The sequence below is a fragment of the Hoplias malabaricus genome, chromosome 9, assembly GCF_029633855.1.
Source record: "Hoplias malabaricus isolate fHopMal1 chromosome 9, fHopMal1.hap1, whole genome shotgun sequence".
Lineage (NCBI taxonomy): Eukaryota > Metazoa > Chordata > Actinopteri > Characiformes > Erythrinidae > Hoplias > Hoplias malabaricus.
In genome coordinates, this window is record NC_089808.1 from 42132503 (window position 1) to 42151076 (window position 18574).

General features: G+C 46.2%; 2 protein-coding genes across 2 annotated transcripts; both read left to right on the forward strand.

The window, feature by feature from the left end:
- The first annotated feature begins 4978 nt into the window (after positions 1-4978).
- Positions 4979-8598, forward strand: mrps14 (mitochondrial ribosomal protein S14). The gene is made up of 3 exons (XM_066681855.1): positions 4979-5140; positions 5844-6008; positions 7446-8598. The coding sequence occupies exons 1-3, from the start codon at positions 5072-5074 to the stop codon at positions 7626-7628; spliced, it is 417 nt and encodes a 138-aa protein (XP_066537952.1). The 5' UTR covers positions 4979-5071; the 3' UTR covers positions 7629-8598.
- An 874-nt stretch (positions 8599-9472) lies between these two features.
- On the forward strand, positions 9473-16320 carry cacybp (calcyclin binding protein). The gene is made up of 6 exons (XM_066680832.1): positions 9473-9633; positions 10828-11032; positions 11700-11796; positions 13476-13575; positions 13669-13763; positions 15566-16320. The coding sequence occupies exons 1-6, from the start codon at positions 9616-9618 to the stop codon at positions 15729-15731; spliced, it is 681 nt and encodes a 226-aa protein (XP_066536929.1). The 5' UTR covers positions 9473-9615; the 3' UTR covers positions 15732-16320.
- Positions 16321-18574: the final 2254 nt, after the last annotated feature.

The window sequence follows — 18574 nt, forward strand, 5'->3', positions numbered from 1 at the left end:
GCACATTCCCAGCCGACCCGAACACTTCAGAGCCCACTGCATCCAAGTGGAAAATTAAAGGAGAGTTGCAGCATTTTCCAGCTTTTATCTCCCTCATCTCCGGCATTCCCTCCACGGGGAATAACCTCGCTGTGTTTCCATAGTGGGAGGTCACTCGTGATTGTGAACTCCCGCTATGTGCAGTGCACAAAGGGCAACAACAGGGGCAGAAAAGGAGGATTGGGGCCTGATGGTTGAGGGTTTGAGACCCTGGACCTGCAGGAAAAATGGGGACAGTGGGAGTGATGGAAATGTGCTTTCTCCTCACTCAATAACCATGGCTGAAGAGCCCTTGAGCAAGACACCTAACCCCCAACTGCTCCCTGGGTATCAAGGTGTATGCCTCTGTGTGTGTGTGTGTGTGTGTGTGTGTGCGCACACCAAGGAAAGTGAGTTTCCGTCTCCCATGATGCACAGGTGTGTTCTGCTCTGTTTTGTACTGTTTACGCTGATGAGTTTACACTTGTTTATTTGTTATTGGTTTGGTGCTTTTCCACCACATGGTCCCTACTTGACTCTTCCACTCCTCCACCAGGTGAATCAGGTCCTGGTTCTGGAAGCGGGTTCTTGTTTAGTGGCTGTTCTCTCGTGGTTCAGAGCGAGTCGAGTAGGGACTAAACCGTGGCGTGTAAACCTTGCAGAGCGCTGATCGTCCAGAGAGAGTCGTCACTCTACGCCACGCAACGCAGACGACCAGCACCAACTCTCCATCTGTAAAATCTCCAGCTGCAGCAGAGATCACGTTTGTTTTTATCCGACTCACGACGGCAGCTCGTAAAATGACGCCGTGGTCTTTTGAAGAGGTTCAAACGCTCCTCGGATCGGTGGCCGACGAAAGAATCCAGCGAGAGCTGGACGCTGCAACAAGGAAGGAACAAACTCTACTGATCTGTCTGAACAGATGACGGAGCTGTGTTCAGTCCCAAACAACAACAACACGCCGATACACCATGAGTACACACCGCTTAACATTACCGCCGCCGTTGTTGTGGTTTCCAAAGCCCACTGTTCCCCTTAGAGACGGGGTTAGAGACGACACCAGATACATTTCAGTGGGAAGCTGTGGGAGTGGGAAACAAAGCAGGGACCAAACAGAGAGTAGAGTTCAGTAGAATGTTTTAAATGGTTTTCTTGTCTCTACAGTGATGTACGCCCCTGTGAACACCAGTGTATCTAGTTGGGGGTCTTCAAAGACAAAAGACCCTTGTTTAATGTTATATTTGAGCTTGTATTGGAGTTGTTCTGAACCGCAAGCATTTTTGTGAACGTGTGTGTGTGTGTGTGTGTGTGTCCTCTGAATTGCATTGTCTTTCAAACACAAGTCGAGAGAATTCCTAGAGCTCCAGAAGTGCCTCGTTGTTGAATTCCACAGGAAGACGTGGTCTTAGATGAACACAAACACATGCAGGGGTCCAGAGAGAGGCGGGGCTTCCCCACACAGACCCGGGGCGTCAGGGGTCCAGAGACCAGGTCCGAGACATGTCAGGGCTGGAGTAGTCCGAGTCGTGAGGGTCACTCCGGTCACGGGACGCTGCTGCGTGTGGGGACTCTTCACACTGCGCCTGTGTCCTGTGTGTTTCAGTTCAGTTCCATTGCTTTTATAAAGTTCATATTACTTCTCTTCTCTTCCTCTCTCTCTTCTGTCTCACACACTCTTTCTACACGTCTGCCTCTTGTTCCCACTCTCTCTTCCTCTCTCCATTTTTTATTTCTTTCATTTTGTACCCCCCCTCTCCTCCCCCCCCCCCTCCTCTCCTCTATAACAGAGTGCTCCTTGTCTGAATTTCACAGTTTAAAACATAATTTCCTGCACTTTATGTGGCATTATTATATACAGTGTCTAATGCACACACACACACACACACACACACACACAGAGATGTATTGAAAGCCAGGAAGAAGCTGACTGGGTGAATAAGCAGCAGGATGTTGCTCTGTGATTTATTACGAGGCCAGAACAAATATCACTGCCCCACAGAGTCAGACCCCCACCAGCCCACAGTGACTGACCCCCCACAGTGTGTATAATCTCTGTACTGCCCATGCCCAATGCCAAGGGTGGGCGAGAGGAGTGTAAACCCCCCCACAGCACTGGGCGGTTGGAGAGATGGAGCTCCATCTTAAACCTATGGGATGAGTTGGAGCTCCAAAACCAATCATCCAACACCAGCAGCCCAAGACCTCACTGAAGACTGTGTGGCTGCATGACATCAAATCCTCACAGCAGTGTTCCAGCATCTAAAGCCTTTTATGAATCGATCACGAGAGCAAATCTGAACAAACTCCCCTTCAGCGCCCTTCCTCTCAGGGCCTTGGGATTTTACAAATCATCCTGTGACAGGGTTCAAGATATACACCCCCCCCTCCACACCACGCTGCAGCACAGGCTTCCTCTGAAACGTGGGAAGCCACCGCTTTTTGCTCTACTGTTAACACAACACCCCCGGAGCTCAGCACGCTTGGAGGAGAACACTATCTCATTGTCAAGCTTGTCACTGATTGATGGGAAGGCCTTCCAGCCCACCCAGAGATCTCCTGACCACGGGTTACACTGCGTACACTGCTCAAACCTAAGAGGGATTCCTTCTCTCTCAAACCCACAGAGGTAAACATCTGCTGAACGTGTGGAACTAGCATACAGACACGTCTTAATACACGCCCAGATATTCATAACCCATTCATTCATTCATTCATTATCTGTAACCTGGTCGTGGTGGGTCCAGGCAGGAATACACCTGGAGGAGGCGCCAGTCCTTCACAGGGCAACACACACACACATTCACACCTATGGACACTTTTGAGTCGCCAACGTGTGTTTTTGGACTGTGTGAGGAAACCGGAGCACCCGGAGGAAACCCATGCAGACACGGGGACACACCAACTCCTCACAGACAGTCACCCGAAGCAGGAATCGAACCCACAACCTCCAGGTCCCTGGAGCTGTGTGACTGTGACACTACCTGCTGCGCCACCATGCCGCCCTTTCATAACCCATTCCCTTTGTTTACCACTCGTTCTCTCCTTCTCACCTGCTGTAACTCATGTGGCGACTCTCACACTTTCACCTCCACTCTCAACAGCGCAGGCTCATGTGCAGCTGCTCCAGAGCAGCCCATTATTGCTCAGTGCTCTTCAGAAAAGACGGTGGTGTGAGATAATCCAGGGGTTTGTGTGTTATAAGGGGTTGTCCACACGTTTTTGGACACTGTGTGTTTCCTGAAAGGGTTAACAGTGAGTGAAAGGGTGAGTGAAGAGAGTGGTGTGTGTTGATTTTACTGGAAGTATCGATAAAAAGGTTTTAACAGAGAAAGTAGTGAGAAATAGAGACTGAAGAGAGCTCTGGGAGAAACGCTGGTCCTAAAGTGCTTTCGCTGCTTTACACCGCCCCCTTCTGGTCACACGGGTACTACACACAGCCGTGCGGAGGGGGGCGGGGGCTGCACCCTCAGCTCGCTCTTTTTAAACGGCTGTGTTTCTGTTTAATAAAATGCACCAGTCCTGCTTAACACTCACTCAGTCACTCATATATAGACTCGCTCACTCGTTCACAAACTGCTTACATACACAGTCCTATACATAGCCTCATACTCTCCTGTACATTCACTCACACACATTAATCACTCACATAAATATTCACATACATACTCACACATTCATAACATATTCACTCATTTACACACATTCATAACAGACATACACACATTCATTCACATACTCATTTATATACTCACACATACACACTCATGCATAACACACACACACACATTCATTCACACTCACTCATTCATATACATACATTCATTTACATATTCACTCATTCACATACAAACTCATTCATAATATACAAACACACATTAATTTACATACTCACTCATTCACACACTAATTCACACATACACACTCATTCACATAAATGTACTCATGCACTTGCTCACTCCTACTCTCATTCACCCACTCACTTTTATGTAACTAAACCCAGCAGGTCATTAAGAATCCCCCTGCCCTCAGGAAATAAATGTAAGAGCAGGTTACACCTCACAGAACTCCTCGGGAGCATGTGGCTATTAAAAACTCGCTTATGAATCGCTCAGTTCCTGACGAGGTCATTAAATTAGGGACAGTAGAAGGTTTCCTGTAAACCCCAGGTGTGTGGCAGAGGAAACATGGAGCAGTTTTTGGCAAATGTTGGAAAACTGAGGTGTTTCTGTTTCCATTTGTTTCAAGAAATGCCCAGAAACAGAATGAATGCAATTATTAAAAATGTAATTAGTGTTAATTTGTTCCTAATGTCTCGTCCATGACAGAGTGACCCACACGTTACTGTTACATCGCTGCAGATCTTTGGTGTTTACCAGGCATTTTAGTAGAGGTCCATTTGGGCTCCTACGACTGGCTGGTGAGGGGTACAACAGTCTACACCCCCCCATATGAGGGAGTGACTGAGTGTATGAATGAGTGTGTGTTATAAGCGGCTATGACCAAAACATATCACTATGAGCTGTCATTACCCGTCTGCTGCGTTGCTGACTTTATTCTAAATGTTTACCAATGTGCACTACTTCATCCAAAAAATAAATAAACTGCCTCTGACCGAAATTTAGTTATTTATTCACTCACTCACTCACATACTCTCTCCCTCATTCATTCATTCACTCACATACATACTCCCTCACTCACTCACTCATTTACTAACATTGCTCGTACCAGCACAACACATTAACTAGTACATGGGTGCCCAACTCCTGGAGGGCCGGCATCGAGCAAATTTTGGTTATACCTCTGCTCACACACAGAGTCAACTCATCTGTTAATTGCCAGGTTTAAGGGGTGTGTTTTAGCAGAGCAATCACCAAACTTTGCTGGATACCGGCCCTCCAGGACTGGAGTTGGGCACCCCTGAACTAGCACACCACCACCACTATGTAAGTGTGAGAATGATCCACCAAAATATAAAAATAAAGTATACAGAGCTACAGATGTGTTCCTCTCCTGGCCGCCGAGCGGCGCAGTTCTGCGGTGTGTGTGTGCTGAAATGGCCGCCTTTGGGGTGCTGAGGTCCGGGTTGGGGCTGATTCAATCCGCGCTGCAGCTCGGGAGAAAGGTAAACTCTACACACCACCACACTCCGAGAGTTTTAAAGACCCAGAGCTACCCCCGACACCGCGGGGCTGCGGTCATTTATCACCGAACCACATTAAAACGAGGCTTTATTTACGGTGTGACCTACAGCTTCACCGCTAACCTGCGATAGCTTCATGACAACCCGACAAAATAAGAGTCCGGTACACCGAAGAATAACAGCAATAAAATTCTCTTTTTGATTACTCTGCTAAAATAAGGGTATTTTAAACATTTCTGTCATACTTCCGAGTCATCAGCTCGATTCTGTCCTTCTCCTTTAATGTTGGACCCCGTGGAACAGTGGAACTGTGTTCTCAGGAGTGGTGGAGCTCCACACAGTGTCTTAGCGAGGTGTGGGAGTGGTGTTTCTGACCCAGAAGTAATCCTCCAACACCTGTCCTCACTAATGCACATGTGTCTGCCATCAGATTCTCACAGCAGTGTTCCAACAGCCTAAATCTTAGAGAAGGGGACTCAGGGCTGAGATATTTTTACCTTCAAAATCAGCTCCTGTGATGCTCCACTGAGCTGTAACAGGGAGAAGAGAGCCTCCGTCGTTCTGGTCATGAATTTACAGTTAAATTAATGTTTTACGTGTTTTATAGTGGTCACCTGGTCACACCTAGTTTGTCTCTAAACTACATGTCCTTAAAGCTCACCTGGTGTCCCCCTGTGTGTCTCAGGCCTGTGCAGGTCCTCTGGGGGCAGTGGAGCAGGTCCGAGGGTATTATGTCGACTGGAGGATGCTCAGAGATGTGAAGAGAAGACAGATGGCCTTGGAGTTCGCAGACACCAGACTCCGCATCAACGCCCTCAGGAAGAACACGCTGCTACCCAAGGAGTTACAGGTGATTTTATATACACACACACACCGATACACTTCTACACCGCTCCGCATTAAAAGATACAGTCGCTTCTGACTCACACGCACCGCTCCGCCTTAAAAGATACAGTCGCTTCTGACTCACACGCACCGCTCCGCCTTAAAAGATACAGTCGCTTCTGACTCACACGCACCGCTCCACCTTAAAAGATACAGTCGCTTCTTACTCACACGCACCGCTCCGCCTTAAAAGATAGTCGCTTCTTACTCACACGCACCGCTCCGCCTTAAAAGAGATAGTCGCTTCTTACTCACACGCACCGCTCCGCCTTAAAAGAGATAGTCGCTTCTTACTCACACGCACCGCTCCGCCTTAAAAGAGATAGTCGCTTCTTACTCACACGCACCGCTCCGCCTTAAAAGATACAGTCGCTTCTTACTCACACGCACCGCTCCGCCTTAAAAGATACAGTCGCTTCTTACTCACACGCACCGCTCCGCCTTAAAAGATAGTCGCTTCTTACTCACACGCACCGCTCCGCCTTAAAAGATACAGTCGCTTCTGACTCACACGCACCGCTCTGCCTTAAAAGATACAGTCGCTTCTGACTCACACGCACCGCTCCGCCTTAAAAGATACAGTCGCTTCTGACTCACACGCACCGCTCCGCCTTAAAAGATAGTCGCTTCTTACTCACACGCACCGCTCCGCCTTAAAAGATAGTCGCTTCTTACTCACACGCACCGCTCCGCCTTAAAAGAGATAGTCGCTTCTTACTCACACGCACCGCTCCGCCTTAAAAGAGATAGTCGCTTCTTACTCACACGCACCGCTCCGCCTTAAAAGAGATAGTCGCTTCTTACTCACACGCACCGCTCCGCCTTAAAAGAGATAGTCGCTTCTTACTCACACGCACCGCTCCGCCTTAAAAGAGATAGTCGCTTCTTACTCACACGCACCGCTCCGCCTTAAAAGATACAGTCGCTTCTTACTCACACGCACCGCTCCGCCTTAAAAGATAGTCGCTTCTTACTCACACGCACCGCTCCGCCTTAAAAGATACAGTCGCTTCTTACTCACACGCACCGCTCCGCCTTAAAAGATACAGGCGCTTCTTACTCGCACGCACCGCTCCGCCTTAAAATATATGTTTCCCTGCAATCGTAGACGTTCCCTTTTAAGGCCACCACTGCCCAAATTATGACATTAAAGACAGAGGCACAGTTTTGTTGTAGTGCAGTGTAAAGCAAGAAAATCACTGCGATCAGACTAATCCTTCATATAAACAAACGTCCTCTAAACCATGGTGGCCCCGGGGGCCTTCTCCTCCACTGATGTATAAAGAATAAAAGAACTAGCACTGCTCTGATTATAAATGGACATTCTGGGGACACAGGGCTGTAATGGTCTCTAACAGGATAGCGCTAATGGTCACTGATACTCCTCTTTGTGTTTGTGCAGGAAGTGGCCGATAAGGAAATTGCCGCTCTGCCGAGGGACAGCTGCCCCGTGCGGATCCGCAACCGCTGCGTGTTGACGTCGCGACCGCGTGGGGTGAAACACAGGTGGCGCCTGAGCCGCATCGTCTTCAGACACTTGACTGACCACGGCCAGATGTCCGGCATCCAGAGGGCCATGTGGTGACCCCCTCACCCTGTGGAGAGTGGAATTAATGCAGTGTGTTACAGAGTGGACTCCAGAGAGTGTTTTCAGTCACAATGAAGATCACAGCACTGTAAATGTGACCTGTATCAGATTCTTATTTACTTAACATGAGAGGGACCCGGGGCTGAGGAAACCCCAACACTTTGAGAGGAGAGTTTGCCAATTTTTTGTTTTGTTTTGATTTTTGTGTTTCATCGAATTCTTTTGAAAATAAATAAAAAATGTAAAAACAATTTCTAAATCCGTTCCCATGTTTTTAAATCCTTTAATTTACATTTTTATGTTTTGAATTATTAAAAAAAAACTGAAAATAGTGTCCTGTTGCTGCTGAGACGTAGTCATTCATTCAGAGCTGTTTGGACTTGAACTCTTAAATGTCGCATGTTCAGGCTCAAAAAGAAGCCCTGGATGGGCTGGGCGCCTGTGTAATGTTAGAAGAGGGCGTAGCCCAAAGTGCTGAAACTGACCTAATGGGAGGAGAGAGGATTCACTGAATATGGAGCCATTCACAGTTCTCTTAGTCTTCTCGTTCCACGTGTTTCATGCAGATTCATGTTTCCACCAAACAGGACACCCACACTGCAAACTTACAAATAAACCTTAAAATAAAACTGGAGATAAACCGATTATTGTAGGAGAATATTTAGAAAAAACAAATCGATTAAAAAAAAAACTAACCACCAGTGAATCATGGAAACAAAGGAAGACATGAGCCACAAAAAAAAAAAAAAATTTAAATATATATGTGCACAAACTTGTGTGTGCACATTGTTCTCCCCAAATATATTTTCCAGTCACCCCCAGTTTTTCTTGGTTCCCATATTTATGTAAATGAGCTGCTGTTTGATCTTTTGGTTGATCATTGACTGTGGATCTCACTGAAAGTGAATGTGGAGAAGGTCGTGTTGTTTTTGTAATAAATGTTATGCCCTAAAAAGCTATGTATTTTGCACTTGTTCAGATAAATATAAATAAATAAATATAACTTAATCTTTAATTGCTGTCTTAATTATGGCATGTTGATTTAATAACATTTTTAATTGTTCCCATTGAACAAAATTCTATTTTAGCATAAAACCTGATGTGGAATATAATCATTTAAATAACACTGGGATTTTTATTTTATTTTATTTTTTTTAATTTTGAAGTTTGTAGTGTAGAGAGAAGATTGTAGTGAGCACATGATTTTGTTTTTATTTTTGATTAAATGTGTTATAAAACTAAAGAAGAATTTTGTGATTAAATAAATAGTTGCTATATTTTGAAGGGTTCATAGCTGTATACAGTGAAGCAGTTATTTGTTTTAGTGAACAATACAAAGCAGCTGTATTATTATCCATTATATTTTTGTCTGTGGTTCAGCCGTTTGTTTCTGATGTGGACTGTGTTCCAGCTCCACGTTGTTGGGACTGATTTCTTGATGTGAGCTGGTAAACAGCTCTGTGATTGGTTGTAAAATTTCTGCGTAGCTGCTATTCACAGTTCATAGATTTTTCCTCCGAAGAAAGCAATGGGATGCAAATGTTCTGAAATATCTTAGCAACCACCTGAAATATCTTAGCAACCACCTGAAATATCTTAGCAACCACCTGGCAAAACAAATTAGACCCTAGTGTCTAAGGTCACACCAGCCTATCTATAGACTAATATATATGAAATAAATGGTAGAAAACACAAAAAGTTTGTAAAACAAAAAAATAATAAATATATATATATTTTTAAATTTGTTTTTCATTCATTCGTTTGTTAATTCATTGCATTTCTCGTCATGGAACAGAGCGCAGAGGAAACTTTTAACTTGTAGTGTGGCGAGTTGTAAACCGAAATCTTTCTAGAATGTTTCTGCGCATGCGCATGTGATTCTACTGTGTGGCTCAGCTCCGTTCAGTTCAGTACTGACTGAGACACCTTAGAAACCTTAGAAACACTTTAGAAACCTCTGAGAAACACAGAGACAGAGGGAGAGATGGAGCTCGGTGAACAGGTGAGACTTACATTTAGATATTATTCAGATAACCGCTCCGACACGGAACTGTTCTCTCTGTACAGGTCTTTTCGTTTCGGTACCACTCTCTCTCTCTCTCTCTCTCTCTCTGTGTGTATCTCTCTCTCTCTCTGTGTATCTCTCTCTCTCTCTCTCTGTATCTCTCTCTCTCTCTCTCTCTGTGTATTTCTCTCTATCTCTCTCTCTCTCTCTGTGTATCTCTCTCTCTCTCTCTCTCTGTGTATCTCTCTCTCTCTCTCTGTGTATTTCTCTCTCTCTCTCTCTCTGTGTATCTCTCTCTCTCTCTCTGTGTATTTCTCTCTCTCTCTGTGTATTTCTCTCTCTCTCTCTCTCTCTGTGTATTTCTTTCTCTCTCTGTGTGTGTATCTCTCTCTCTCTCTCTCTCTCTCTCTGTATCTCTCTCTCTCTCTCTGTGTATTTCTCTCTCTCTCTCTCTGTGTATTTCTCTCTCTCTCTCTCTCTCTGTGTATTTCTTTCTCTCTCTGTGTGTGTATCTCTCTCTCTCTCTGTGTATTTCTTTCTCTCTCTCTCTGTGTGTGTGTATCTCTCTCTCTCTCTCTCTCTCTGTATCTCTCTCTCTCTCTCTGTGTATTTCTTTCTCTCTCTCTCTGTGTGTGTGTATCTCTCTCTCTCTCTCTCTCTCTCTCTCTCTCTGTATCTCTCTCTCTCTCTCTGTGTATTTCTTTCTCTCTCTCTCTCTGTGTGTGTATCTCTCTCTCTCTCTCTCTCTCTCTCTCTCTCTCTCTATACACTCTTTATCTGTCTCTCATTATTTCTCTTTCTCTCTGCCCAGAGAGAAACTCCTTTTATTTCCTTTCCTATTCCTTTAATTACTTTACCTCCCATTCTCTGTCTGTCTGTGTGTGTGTGTGTGTGTGTGTGTGTGTGTGGTGTAAAGCAGTTATGTTGTATTTGTGGGAGGGTTTTCACTAGGATCCTGGAACATTTCTGTGAGGACAGAGCATTAGAGCATTAAAGAATTCTGGATCCCAGCTCGTCCCCATCACTCCAGAGAACGCTGTTCCACTGTTCCACAGCCCAGTGCTGGGGGCTCAGTACCTCTCTGGCCCATGACTTTGGGCTCATGTGCAGCTGCTCCAGGGCCTGATGCTGTCAGTGTGGATGTTGTATGTTTCTGGAGGTTAACCGTGTTGTGTGTGTGTGTGTGTCCAGATTTCGAGCCTGGAGAAGGATCTGCAGGAGGTGTCTCGTCTCCTGGAGCTGTGTGAGCGCGAGCGAGTGCGGACCGTCCTCTCTCAGGAGCAGAAGAAGATGGAGAAGGAGCTGGGGCAGAAGCGGCTGCAGAAGGAGCAGCAGATGAAGAGAGACTCGGGGGACGCAGCGGTGAAGGGATACACTGTCAAAATAAACAATTACGGTACTGCCACCATCAGCCAGAACATTAAAACCACCTCATTGTTCTACACTCACGCCCCACTGATCACACAGGAGCACGCTGTGGTTCTGCATACTTTATTAGCTCCCTTTCTCACAGCAGTGCTGCTGGAGTTTTTAAACCCTGTGTCCACTCTCTGTCCACTCTGTGAGACACTCCTCCCTCGTTGGTCCACCTTGTAGATGTAGAGTCAGAGACAGTAGCTCATCTGTCGCTGCACAGTGTGTGTCGCTCGTCCTCTAGTCCTTCATCAGTGACACAGGACGCTGTCGGCTGGATGTTTTTGGTCGGTGGACTGTTCTCGGTCCAGACACTGAGGGGTTTAAAAACTCCAGCAGCACTGCTGTGTCTGATCCACTCTACACCAGCACAACACACACTAACACACCACCACCACGTCAGTGTCACTGCAGCGCTGAGAATGATCCACCACCACATCACACCTGCTCTGTGGGGGTCCTGAACGCTGAAGAACGTTGTTCATGTGTAAGAGCTTTCTGTAACTGGTGTGTTTTAGTGATCATCATCTGATTAGTGGCCCACAGCATCATGTCCAGAGAGCAGACCTGTGTGATAAACCGAGGCCTCGAGCTGCCTGCAGCATCTCAAATTTAACCCTTTTTCCTTCTTGCTCTTCGCTCTGGTTTAGGTTGGGACCAGTCAGACAAATTTGTGAAGATCTACATCACACTAAAAGATGTGCACAGAATCTCTGCTGACAACGTGGAGGCCAGCTTTTCAGAGAGGTAACTTCAAATAACACACACACTTTCTTAAAATATCATACTTTTCAATGTCTACTTAACAACATGTCCTCAATAACTCCCCCTCAACAACACATCTTTAACAACGTCCTTAATTACACCTCCTCAACAACGTCTCCTTGACAACACATACTTAACAACGTCCTTAATTACACCTCCTCAACAACGTCTCCTTAATAACGTCTCCTTGACAACACATCTTTAACAACATCCTTAATTACACGTCCTCAACAATGTCTCCTTAACAACGTCTCCTTGACAACACATACTTAACAACGTCCTTAATTACACCTCCTCAACATCGTCTCCTTGACAACACATCTTTAACAACGTCCTTAATTACACGTCCTTAATTACACGTCCTCAACAACGTCTCCTTGACAACACATACTTAACAACGTCCTTAATTACACCTCCTCAACAACGTCTCCTTAACGTCTCCTTGACAACACATACTTAACAACGTCCTTAATTACACCTCCTCAACAACGTCTCCTTAACGTCTCCTTGACAACACATACTTAACAACGTCCTTAATTACACCTCCTCAACAACGTCTCCTTAACAACGTCTCCTTGACAACACATACTTAACAACGTCCTTAATTACACCTCCTCAACAACGTCTCCTTAACGTCTCCTTGACAACACATACTTAACAACGTCCTTAATTACACCTCCTCAACAACGTCTCCTTAACGTCTCCTTGACAACACATACTTAACAACGTCCTTAATTACACCTCCTCAACAACGTCTCCTTAACGTCTCCTTGACAACACATACTTAACAACGTCCTTAATTACACCTCCTCAACAACGTCTCCTTAACAACGTCTCCTTGACAACACATACTTAACAACGTCCTTAATTACACCTCCTCAACAACGTCTCCTTAACAACGTCTCCTTGACAACACATACTTAACAACGTCCTTAATTACACCTCCTCAACAACGTCTCCTTAACAACAGCTCCTTGACAACACATACTTAACAACGTCCTTAATTACACCTCCTCAACAACGTCTCCTTAACAACGTCTCCTTGTAAACACATACTTAACAACGTCCTTAATTACACCTCCTCAACAACGTCTCCTTAATAACGTCTCCTTGACAACACATCTTTAACAACATCCTTAATTACACGTCCTCAACAATGTCTCCTTAACAACGTCTCCTTGACAACACATACTTAACAACGTCCTTAATTACACCTCCTCAACATCGTCTCCTTGACAACACATCTTTAACAACGTCCTTAATTAAACGTCCTCAACAACGTCTCCTTGACAACACATACTTAACAACGTCCTTAATTACACCTCCTCAACAACGTCTCCTTAACAACGTCTCCTTGACAACACATACTTAACAACGTCCTTAATTACACCTCCTCAACAACGTCTCCTTAACAACGTCTCCTTGACAACACATACTTAACAACGTCCTTAATTACACCTCCTCAACAACGTCTCCTTGACAACACATACTTAACAACGTCCTTAATTACACCCCCTCAACAACGTCTCCTCAACCACACCTCAACATCTCCTTAATCAGTGTAGTTATGATCAGCGAGTCTGAATCTGTTGTGTTCTCTCTCTGTGTGGAGTCTGCCGTGGTGAACTAACAGAGCAAACTCTGTGGGTGTTTTCTTTCAGGTCCTTCAGCATTCTGGTTAAAGACCTGGACGGAAAGAACCACCAGATGATCATCAATAACCTGCTGTGCCCCATCGTAGCGGAGGAGAGCAGCAGGAAGGTTGGTCCAGCCCCTGCTGGTGTGTGCTGAGGGATTTGGGGAACGTGAGCTCTGACGCAGGATTCCTTACGCTGCTCTGTTTATTTTTAACAGGTGAAAACAGACATGGTGCTGGTCCTGTGCAAAAAGAAGACGACAAAGAAGTGGGAGTGTTTAACACAGGTGGAGAAAAAGAGCAAAGAGAAAGAGTGAGTTACACTCGTTTATAAGTGTTTCTTATCTCAGTTTACAGTCCATGAATGTCCTCAGCCTTCTCAGTCTCACCCTTAATTAGAAACCGGGTGTTCCCCGGAGACCCGGAGAACCACATCCCCGCATACGCTCCTTCACAGAGCAGCTGTCTGCTTTAACGAGGACAGCACAAGAGCCAGAGATAAACTGAGAGGATCATGGTTTATCCACAGTTTACACTGAGGCTGTGGCTCTTAGCTCCCCTCACTCGATTCTGGGTACCTACTGACGCTAGCTCAAAGAGAAAGACCTAGGGCACGCAGTGGGTGTAAAGGGCTGGGGTAAGTTGAGAAGAACAAACTGAGAGAGAAATTTTGGGTTTGTGTCACAGTGAACAGAGCCCATTTTAAAATTATTCTCCCCACAGTTTTCTTCTATTGGATTTTTTGTGAGTGGGGCTAAGATGTCAGGTGTGCCACAGGACCAATCAGGGGTTGAGGAGACATTTACATGGCTTTAGACTGCGATGTTAATTTGTTAATGAAATAATTAATTAATTCGCCAGTGGCGATAGGTGGACTTTTTGATTATTAATATTTTTACATTTTTTTTTTACTTTGGAAGGTAAATGATATAACGTGAAGCGTCCAAACATATGGACAATGCCTGCATAGTTGTGGGATGTTGACTTAAACATGGCAACCGAAGCAGTTAGAAAAATATCAGATTTTTTTCACACAGTCCACATTTGTCTTTATTTTAATTTATTTATTTATTTATTTATTTATTAATGATGCTCAACATTCAGTCCACACAGCGCAGAAACGTAACTAACACAGAGTCACGGCTCTGACCAACGCTCACGGTGTCGCCCCAAACACAGCCCCAGAAACACACACAAACGGAGCGAGTTCTTGTTTAATTTCTATTATTTATTTATACGAACGTTGTAAATGACCGTGTTCGGCTCCTCTGGGGGATAACGCTGTGTGTGAGGCTCTGAGCTCTGTCCTGAACTGACCCTCCGCACGCCCACGGACCACGTCACGGTTCGCCCTGAAAAAACAACTCTACTTTGGTTGCAGTTGATAACTGACTTTCCTGGTTTGTAAACCGGTTTATGTCGGCAGAAACACGCTGAATGTTTCTAAATTTAGTTCGTGAAGACAGTTCAAAACCTCTTGGCTTCAGGAGTTTGCGTGGCTCAGGTACGATTACGTAAAAGCAGACTGTACTGGGAATTCTGTTCAAAAGCAAGCAAAGATATTATTGGAACAAAATCAAACTTTGTAACAGGAACCAATCATTTAAAAAAAGAGACAACGTGGCAAGGGTCGACGACGTGAAAACACACGCTGATTATTATTTGGCGCTTTAAAAGAAGCTATCGCTGCCTTGTTTTATGCAGTGACAGGGACACTGTACTGAACAAACAGTCCTGTCCTTCAGATGAGCTGGTCCTGACCTTCTGAGGTCAGTAAAGACTCCTTTCGGGCTAAATCTACCCCTGTGGTCACTCTCACTGTCCTCCTGACCATCCCCTTCCTCAATAAACCGGCTGGGTCCCTCCCTCTACCCAACAGCTGGTGGGGATCGGCTGCTGGAGCATCGTCCAGGTGGAAACTGCACATTAGTGGAGGTTCTCAGTGTCCTAAAAGTCTTAAATAAACGGCATGGGGGTCTAGAGAAGTGCTGTAAACGAGGAACAGTCATTCATTCATTCATTCATTGTTATTTGATGTTGATCCAGTGGTAAGGTGGGAAACAAGGCTTCTAGGTAAGCAGCTCATGACCTGGTTGTGTTTCCTGTTGTCCTCAGTAAAGCCAGCTACGACGAGAACGCAGACCCTGGAGAGGGGCTCATGAACATGTTGAAGAAGATCTACTCTGAGGGAGACGACGAGATGAAGAGGACCATCAACAAAGCCTGGAGCGAGTCTCAGGAGAAGAAGAACCGGGGAGACGACTTAGACTTCGGCGTCTGAGACCCCCACACGCCCCACACACACACACACACACACATCCTCTCCTACACACGCTGCACCCATGACCTCGTCTACCAAAGCAACACACAACAACGTTCCTCTCCTGCAGTCCTTACACAGCATGCGATGGCTGCTTTACGAAGTGTGGTGAAAGCATTGGACCTGGACCACATTTCCCACTGTGTTCCACCAGCTCTGAATGAGAGACTTCCCACGTGAGCAGGTCTGCGGTGTGATCTGTGTGTGTTCCTATAGGAGCTGGATTTGAGGAGATGAAATCTGTAATGTTCAACATTTATCTTGTGTTTTCTTTTGTGTAAATGCAAATCATCCGTGCTTCGTGCTCTTATTTCCATTGGACGTAGTGTCCCACGCCGGGGACCTTCTGAGCGGAGATGTTCGGACGTTCCCGGCCGTGTCCGTGTCTTTATTTTGTTATCTTCCACTTTTATTCGATGCTGTTGTATATTCTGTCCGTCTTTGATCACTGACGTACGCCTTTAACTGTGTTTGAATGTGTTCTGCTGTGGTTTCTCCTCGCGCTGACGTCTGTTGGAGGAACGTCGTTGTTGGGAGAAAAACAAATAAAAACACAATCTTAAAAAAACTCTCGTTTCAGTGTGTTCAACCACACAGTGTCCAAAGGTTCGGAGACAATGTAATCTGAGCCTTCAGCTACATTAAAGTGTAGATACGGTGTGTATAACCTCCACAGAAAAACATACAGTGAAATGCGACGTCCTGGAGCAGCTGCACATGAGCTGTAGTCACCACTCGACGGGGGTGTAACGTCCACCAGCACAGGGCGGTGGAGTGGTGGAGCTCCAGCCTGTGGCTTTAGGATGAGGTGGTGGTCCAGAACTAATCGTCAGACCTCAGCACTTCAGTAATGTTCACATGGCTGCTATCAAATCTTCACAGCAATTTTCAAACATCTAGTGCAATCTGCTGCCAAATGAAGAACAAACTCCTGGTTCATCCCCTTCATTTCAGAAGAAACGTGTGGTCCACAGGCCGCAAACAACGCAGAATAGACTGACAATTATTTTATTGCTTGCAGTCTGAGTCCACCAGGGGGCGCCAAAGCCTTCTCTATTTCTCCACAACTGGGCTGTGTCTCAAACCACAGTCGCTTTACGAGTAGTGTACCTTTGAAGTTAGAAGTCCATTCACCAGTAGAGAGTGTGCTTTTTGGATGCTGTGTTTGGGCTGTATCTCATATCTCTGCCTACTCCCTACAGAGTGCACAAACTAGGGCGTTTACACATAGATAGGTTAGATATGGAGTCATGCAGACTGTAGATTAATTTCCATTAAGCATATAGGGCCTGCCTAGTGCACTGCAGAGACACCAAAGGGTGGGCTGAATGAACAGGTTTGTGGATTTAATAATTGCACTGTGTTTATTAGAGCTGTCACTGCCACATCTGATTAGGGCCAAGACTCACTCACGTCTTTTCTCAGTTCAAGTGTGTGTAGTTCACATGGCTGATTTATATTCATTCATTCATTGTCTCTAAACACTTATCCAGTTCAGGGCGGCGGTGGGTCCGGGGCCTGGGCGCAAGGTGGGAACACACCCTGGAGGGGGCACCAGTCCTTCACAGGGCGACACACACTCACACATTCACTCACACACACCTACAGACACTTTTGAGTCGCCAAACCACTTACCAACGTGTGTTTTGGAGTGTATAAATATATATATAAATAAAATTAGGTGGAATGGTGGAGCAGTAGGTAGTGTCTCTGTCACAGCTCCAGGTTTCTGGAGGTTGTGGGTTTGATTCCCACTCCGGGTGACTGTCTGTGAGGAGTGTGGTGTGTTCTCCCTGTGTCTACGTGGGTTTCCTCCGGGTGACAGTCTGTGAGGAGTGTGGTGTGTTCTCCCTGTGTCTGCGTGGGTTTCCTCCGGGTGACTGTCTGTGAGGAGTGTGGTGTGTTCTCCCTGTGTCTGCGTGGGTTTCCTCCGGGTGACTGTCTGTGAGGAGTGTGGTGTGTTCTCTCTGTGTCTGCGTGGGTTTCCTCCGGGTGACTGTCTGTGAGGAGTGTGGTGTGTTCTCCCTGTGTCTGCGTGGGTTTCCTCCGGGTGACTGTCTGTGAGGAGTGTGGTGTGTTCTCTCTGTGTCTGCGTGGGTTTCCTCCGGGTGACTGTCTGTGAGGAGTGTGGTGTGTTCTCCCTGTGTCTGCGTGGGTTTCCTCCGGGTGACTGTCAGTGAGGAGTGTGGTGTGTTCTCCATGTGTCTGCGTGGGTTTCCTCCGGGTGACAGTCTGTGAGGAGTGTGGTGTGTTCTCCCTGTGTCTGCGTCGGTTTCCTCCGGGTGACTGTCAGTGAGGAGTGTGGTGTGTTCTCCATGTGTCTGCGTGGGTTTCCTCCAGGTGACTGTCTGTGAGGAGTGTGGTGTGTTCTCTCTGTGTCTGCGTGGGTTTCCTCCGGGTGACTGTCTGTGAGGAGTGTGGTGTGTTCTCTCTGTGTCTGCGTGGGTTTCCTCCGGGTGACTGTCTGTGAGGAGTGTGGTGTGTTCTCCATGTGTCTGCGTGGGTTTCCTCCGGGTGACTGTCTGTGAGGAGTGTGGTGTGTTCTCCCTGTGTCTGCGTGGGTTTCCTCCGGGTGACTGTCTGTGAGGAGTGTGGTGTGTTCTCCCTGTGTCTGCGTGGGTTTCCTCCGGGTGACTGTCTGTGAGGAGTGTGGTGTGTTCTCTCTGTGTCTGCGTGGGTTTCCTCCGGGTGACTGTCTGTGAGGAGTGTGGTGTGTTCTCCCTGTGTCTGCGTGGGTTTCCTCCGGGTGACTGTCTGTGAGGAGTGTGGTGTGTTCTCCCTGTGTCTGCGTGGGTTTCCTCCGG